Source organism: Amphimedon queenslandica, unplaced genomic scaffold (genome assembly GCF_000090795.2).
Source record: "Amphimedon queenslandica unplaced genomic scaffold, v1.1 AMPQUscaffold_11951, whole genome shotgun sequence".
Classification (NCBI taxonomy): domain Eukaryota; kingdom Metazoa; phylum Porifera; class Demospongiae; order Haplosclerida; family Niphatidae; genus Amphimedon; species Amphimedon queenslandica.
In genome coordinates, this window is record NW_003547810.1 from 6,144 (window position 1) to 13,641 (window position 7,498).

General features: G+C 32.8%; 2 protein-coding genes and 1 pseudogene across 2 annotated transcripts; all 3 read right to left on the bottom strand.

Moving 5' to 3' along the window:
• Positions 1-429: 429 nt before the first annotated feature.
• On the bottom strand, positions 430-1,313 carry LOC100641988 (short-chain collagen C4-like; annotated as a pseudogene).
• A 1,522-nt stretch (positions 1,314-2,835) lies between these two features.
• Positions 2,836-5,163, bottom strand: LOC100642114 (short-chain collagen C4-like). The gene is made up of 3 exons (XM_020004796.1): positions 4,837-5,163; positions 4,476-4,789; positions 2,836-3,552 (listed from the first exon to the last, which is right to left on the bottom strand). The coding sequence occupies exons 1-3, from the start codon at positions 4,913-4,915 to the stop codon at positions 2,917-2,919; spliced, it is 1,029 nt and encodes a 342-aa protein (XP_019860355.1). The 5' UTR covers positions 4,916-5,163; the 3' UTR covers positions 2,836-2,916.
• A 1,610-nt stretch (positions 5,164-6,773) lies between these two features.
• LOC100631460 (short-chain collagen C4-like) lies at positions 6,774-7,493 on the bottom strand (the record flags this gene model as incomplete). The annotated part of the gene is made up of 1 exon (XM_003390745.2): positions 6,774-7,493. A coding segment is annotated over one exon (696 nt), but the record flags the coding sequence as incomplete, so codon positions are not given.
• Positions 7,494-7,498: the final 5 nt, after the last annotated feature.

A 7,498-nucleotide genomic window follows, 5' to 3' on the forward strand; every position in this document is an offset into this window, starting at 1 on the left:
TATTATTATTGTGTATGCACATGTGATGATTAACGGGTGTGGTTTTTGTAATAAGATATTTGAGACTTTGTGAAGTTAATCATTATTGTTATTTTGGCTGTGATCCTGTTAAACTGCCCCACGCTACAATATTGCACGCGGAAAACAATTTTTTGAACAAACTGGGTTCTTCACTCCAGGGCAAAAAATTATTTTGTTAGCCTAGTACAGGAAGTTGTATTATATGAATTCAGAAGTTTAGACTCTTAATTGCTTATTATTGGTATTCTAATGAGCTTAATATTATGTGCTACTTGCAGTCATCTAACTAACAATGAAATATAAAAAATTAAAGAATATATTGCTATCTACTACACATGTAGTTGAAAAAGTTCAGATACACTCAATAATATAAGTTATTTTATCGTAATAACACAAACTGATAAGCAAAGACAAACTTTATAATCATTGTCACTTAGTACACACAACACAAGTAATAGCTCTATTGTTAACATAAGGTGGACAAGGTAGACCATTACAGGTTAATACTGTGAAATAGAGAAAAGCAGCATCGATATCAGCCCCACTACCATCAACAGATTCAGGATATTCATCAACGCATTCATAAACTTTGTTATATGCATGATTATGTCGTTCAGTCATCAGATATCCTTTATATTCTATAGTCCATGATGAAGGACAGCTGGTTCTAGCAGGAATCATCAGTTTAACACTCTTAGTAGATGTATAACATACTGCACAAGGAGCATTGTGATTATGTTGTCCTGAAAATATAATATTAAAAACTTCATATTCAGTACCATACATTTGAGAGTATAGATTAGGTACACTTGTACTCATATATTGAGGAACCTTTGGTAAACAGACATAGTTAGCTCCTCCTCCTGATTGAGCCTCCAGTTATTCCCTCATACAGTAGTTCAGCTCCAGTAGGACAGGACTTCCTTCCCCAACGAGTGTACACTACTCCTCCACTTTTAGGACCAGCTTGTCCTACAGGTCCACTTTCACCTTTCTCTCCTTTCTCTCCCTTATCTCCTCTCTCTCCTTTCACTCCATCTCTTCCTGGTACTCCATCACGACCATCTCTACCACGTAATATTTGTAGATAAACCTCCTTCACATTAGTTTCATTAATGTATCCTTTGCTTGTTGACACAGATGATGATCCTTTATTAATAATGATAATACAAACAAAATAAAGACTCATTTACCTTTGATTGTATTTTCATTAGTAGATACAATAGTAGAGAGAGTAGTAAGTATAAGAACAGATACCACTATAAGGTTCATTGTTCCAGTCAGTCTTATAATGATTTTAATGTAGACTAGATGTACTAGTTTATAGCTGGTAGTGAGTGAGTGTATTTTATAGTGTTAGTAGTATCTTTTTGTCGTTAGTCTTTGTGTGATGTTTGCGCTCATAATAGATGAGTTATTACAATAGCCGGCTGGTGGATAAGACTTATGTGAGTCCTTACTTGGCCTCTTAGTGCGGCTAAATATGTCACTAGTAGTTATTGTTGTACATTGTGAGAATTGGGTATTGATTGTTTTTTGATAATTGAATGAGTAAATTTGTTAATAATACTGTCTATTTTACTCTTTTGATATCTAGTTTTATGGTGCCCTTGCTTACATGCTATAATGTTTAAGTAATGCATATTATATATAGTGTTACCATTGTGATGATAATCATCAGTCACTAGATTATCTAAGTCTTCTTTTAATAATAACATTACCGCCTTCCTTTCTTTATATAGTATTTCCTACAGTTTTTTTCTTTTGTGGTTCTTATGCATATCTGCTAGCAAGTGTTTGTTAGATCTGCTGACTATTAAATCAATAGCTACTTGATGCATGTTTAAATACACATCAGTGACATGTTATTATTTTAATTTTAGATTACATGTCATGATATTTGCATCTGCTGTGTGTATATGATTTGTTTGATTGTTGTTGCCCTTAATGAAAAGGATGAAATGACTGCTGTTTTAACATTGGACAGTATAATGGGTGAGTGAACTCTCTCGTCACTTTCCCTCTTTGGTATGATCTTTGTAACATAATGGGTCATTATTGATTGACATAAAAGCCTAATTTTAAATAGGATTCATATTATTTGGTTTTGTGTACTTTTACAAGTTAATTTAGCCATCACCTATGCCTTTTTATTGATTATTATGTACATTATTATAATGCTATGTGTGCATAGTCATTGTGTTCTTATGAGAAAAATGATCTACATTATTATTATTTTGGGATAGCAATTAAGTCACACTTGCACCAACAATCAATGTTTATTTTGTGAACAAACTAATACCATATAGCAGGTATATTCCATTGGATTTTTTTGTTTTCATTCCTTGTGGATCGAATGACTATTTCCCAAATAAGGGGTTTCTTCAATTCCACATTTGTAAAATCAGTTCTCATAATTAATGAAAATAAAGCAAACAAAAATCTCTAATCCTGCTTAGAATGAACATTTTTGCTGACAAAATAAAATACTTACTATACTGTATATGTGGGTATGACGAAGGTGAATATAAGTGGGTGTGGTTAGGTTGATGGTCAGTTAAGGGTTAATAAGAATTCATGCACATGCAGCTCTGTTATTATATTTTCTGCCTCAATGACTTTTTGAAACTTGTTCATTGTTGTAAGCACTGTCGTGTAGCCTGTAATTTAAAAGTGTCATTTTTATATATAGCATATGACCAATAGATCTAGTATCTGAAATTTTGATACCAAATTTTGTATTAATTTAACTTGACCATTTTTAGAAATTTATTTAATATTCATAAAATTATAAGGTATTTTCACTCATTGACATTAAAATGGAACTAATCATTATTAGCTTGTTACTAAAATACCTAGGCATAAATTTTATAATCACTCACTGTTATTAAGGTGTTACTTAGTACACACAACACAAGTAATAGCTCTATTGTTGACATAAGGTGGACAAGGTAGACCATTACAGGTTGATACTGTAAAATAGAACAAAGCACCATCAGTATTAGCCTCACTGCCAATGACAGATTCAGGATTTTCATCAACACACTCATAGACTTTATTGTGCCTGTGATTATAATAATGAGACATCAGATATCCTTTATATTCTATAGTCCATGATGAAGGACAGCTGGTTCTAGCAGGAATCATCAGTTTAACACTCTTAGTAGATGTATAACATACTGCACAAGGAGCATTGTGTTGATGCTTTCCTGAAAATGTATTATAAACATCATCATATTCAGTACCATACATGAAAGAATAGGCAGAAGGTACTTTTGTACTCATATATTGAGGGACCTTTGGTAAACAGACATAGTTAGCTCCTCCTCCTGGATGATTATACCATTCACCTCCAGTTATTCCCTCATACAGTAGTTCAGCTCCAGTAGGACAGGACTTCCTTCCCCAACGAGTGTACACTACTCCTCCACTTTTAGGACAAGCTTGTCCTACAGGTATAGTAGTAGTGAGTGTCAGTATTGAGAGCAACACTGAACACACAACTAGTGACCTCATTGGAAGAGAAAGAGACTAAGAGAGAGAGACTGAGAGAGAAATATAAGAGATTGATATTCTGTCACATGCACAACACTGCTGGTCTTTATATACTGATCCTGGTGTTATAATTAAGTTATAACCAGTAGACAAACCTGTTTAACCTGTTGATACCAATTGATATGATTCTAATTGTTAATGTTTCATTTACTTTTTATGGTCTGACATTGTTTATGTCTCTTGTAATAAAAACCTGAGTCAACCTGTTTGATGTGAGGCAGTTGTTATAAAGTCTTCTCTTGATAATAGCAGTTACCATTGATAGTATAATTAGTATAATACCTCATTGTATCACCAATCATTTCTTATTGAAACAGCTAGTGTATGTTCAATTTAATGTAGACTTTATGTAATGGAGTATTTATAAATTTTTTTAATGTATTTTTTGCAGATTAATATTTTGTAGTTTTAACGTCAAGTTGGAATGTAACTACTATGGAGACATGAGGTTTGTATACCTGTGATACAATAAATGTATTATGGCTTCTACTCTGAGTTTGAATGATACACATAGGTTAAGAGTAGTTTTGATGAAATTAATAGTGTTTCTACTTTGTGACACAAAGCAAAGTAGAAATTTGAACTTTATTGATGTCAATTGTAATTAAATGTTATGTAATGCTAGTGACTTATTTCAAAATTAGAAATCATTTATCCTAAATTTCAAAAAAGTACATCTTGATTTTATTTAATTGTCACTTGGTACACACAACACAAGTAATAGCTCTATTTTTAACATAAGGTGGACAAGGTAGACCAGTACAGGCTAAGCATACAAAATGTAACATACTGCACAAGGAGCATTATAATCTTCCTTTCTTAAAAAATATAATTATTATTAACATAATCATTATTCAGTATCAAACATGTAAGTTGAATACTGTGGTACTTTTTATTCATAATTGAGGGACCTTTGGTAAACAGACATAGTTAGCTCCTCCTCCTGAATGATTCCAGCGACTACCTCCAGTTATTCCCTCATACAGTAGTTCAGCTCCAGTTGGACAGGACTTCCTTCCCCAACGAGTGTACATTACTCCTCCACTTTTAGGACCAGCTTGTCCTACAGGTCCAGCTTCACCTTTCTCTCCCTTATCTCCTCTCTCTCCTTTCACTCCATCAGGACCATCTCTACCACGTAATATTTGTAGATAAACCTCCTTCACATTAGTCTCATTAATGTATCCTTTGCTTGTTGACACAGATGATGATCCTTAATTATAAATAATGACAATACAAACAAATTAAAGACTCATTTACCTTTGATTGTATTTTCATTAGTAGATACAATAGTAGAGAGAGTAGTGAGTATAAGAACAGATAACACTATAAGGTTCATTGTTCCAGTCAGTCTTATAATGATTTGAATGTAGACTAGATGTACTAGTTTATAGCTGGTAGGGAGTGAGTGTATTTTATAGTGTTAGTATGTCTTTGTTGTTAGTCTTTGTGTGATGTTTGCGCTCATAATAGATGAGTTATTACAATAGCCGGCTGGTGGGTAAGACTTATGTGAGTCCTTACTTGGCCTCTTAGTGCGGCTACATATGTCACTAGTAGTTATTGTTGTACATTGTGAGAATTGGGTATTGATATACTTTATTGTTGATAATAAAAGTTTTGTAAATAAGTTTATTAATTAAATATAACAGTAGCAGTAAGCCCTAATATTATAATACCATAGTATGTCAGTGTTACCATTGTGATGATAATCGTAATCAAAGTCATTCTTTAAACCAACATAACCTTATTCACCTTTTACTCCCAATTCTGTTGCAATTTTTCTTTCAGTCTTTATCATACTCAACACCTGAACACATTCTATTGGCTACACTAATGATTATGTCTAGGCTTTTTTGTGTGCATAGGGTATAACTATGCTACCTTACTCTTCAAAAGACAACAATTCTGAGGTTAAAAGCAACATTCTTGAGAATACCGAGATTTATAACTTTCTATTTAATTTTCTAATTATTTTTTACTACCAGGTTGCATCATGTAGTAAAATATAGGCTGGACTTTTTAGATTTATGTGTTATGATGTTTATGTTAACGAAAGCCTTCTGTTTTTAAGAATAAAGTCTATAGTTTATAATTCATGCATTGCTTTTCATGCATTTTGAATACGAAAACTGGCACACGAGAACACTGCACGTGCCTTTACCTTTTATCATAAAAATTTGTTTCTATGTATCTCTTTCTTAGAAAACAGTATAAGACTACACTCCTGTGTTATACCCTATACATGCACAACTGACATTATAGTTTATAGGTTGATTTGTGTGTATTGTAAACCAAATTTAACTCCTTTTCTTTGTTGTGGATAATTCTCACTGTCCATTGTAAATTTGAAATTAGAACATTTACACTAATAATGATAATACTCAGCATGAGTAGCTCTTTCAGTATTTTGCATAATATTATTATCTTCAATTATTGTACTGTATAACACGTAATTAAATGGTATTTTGTAGATCAAAAATTGTGAATTGTCCTAATTTGCTGTATTTTTATCTACAAAACTCATCATAAGTAAACAAAATGTTATACTCACAAAATATAATTGTTATATGGTACTTAATGCTCTTGTATAATGCTACCTAATATTGTGTTAAAAGGCATAACATATCTCTTGATCCTGCTAATACATAATGGCTTTCTATATTAATGTTCAAGAATAAATTTACATCATCTTGTTATAGCTTATTTACACTAATTTTAGAATCCAAGTTCATGATATTATTACTATTATAGTACACAATTTTTGGCCTCACCTACGCGAGGTATAGGTAGTTGTTGTGTGTGTCTGTCATTCATTCAGTATTCATGGTAGAAGGATCAATGTGGTTTTCAATTGAGCTTTCTCTCTGCATGTCTTTATAATAATACCTTATAGCACAAATTTTTAAAGGCTATAAATTTCAAAAATTTGCCCAAAAATCAATTTTTGGTTTTCAGGAGAGCCCGCTGTCTACCATTAATCATGAAATCCATTAAATTGACAGCCCTGGAAATTTTGTGCAGTATAATCTGATCACTAAATGATTCATTTTGTAGTCGACTTTTATAGCTATATGTTATACATTTTTTGCTTCTAGTATTTGGTATAATTGTCATAGTTGTCCAGTAACTATCCATGCATGGGCACAATATGATATCACTGCAAAGCAAAGTCAATAAAATTACTCACAACAAGAATTACTTTCAATAAGTAAAGAAAGTTACTTAGTACACATAACACAAGTAATAGGTCTATTGTTAAGATAAGGTGGACAAGGTAGACTATAACAGGTTGACAATGCAAAGCAAAGTTGTGCCCCATTATTATTAGCACCACTGCCATCAATAGATTCAGGGTTTTCATCAACACACTCATAAATTGCATTAGTCTTCTTATTAAAGCATTCAGCCATTAAATATCCTTTATATTCTATAGTCCATGATGAAGGACAGCTGGTTCTAGCAGGAATCATCAGTTTAACACTCTTAGTAGATGTATAACATACTGCACAAGGAGCATTGTGATTATCCTTTCCTGAAAATACACCATTTACATTATCATATTCCGTACCATAAATTTGGGAAAAACCAGAAGGTTCATAAGTGCTCATATATTGAGGAACCTTTGGTAAACAGACATAGTTAGCTCCTCCTCCTGAATGACCATCATAGTTACTGCCAGTTATTCCCTCATATAGTAATTCAGCTCCAGTAGGACAGGACTTCCTTCCCCAACGAGTGTACACTACTCCTCCACTTTTAGGACCAGCTTGTCCTACAGGTCCAGTTTCTCCTTTCTCTCCCTTATCTCCTCTCTCTCCTTTCACTCCATCTCTTCCTGGTACTCCATCACGACCATCTCTACCACGTAATATTTGTAGATAAACCTCCTTCACATTAGTCTCATTAATGTATCCTTTGC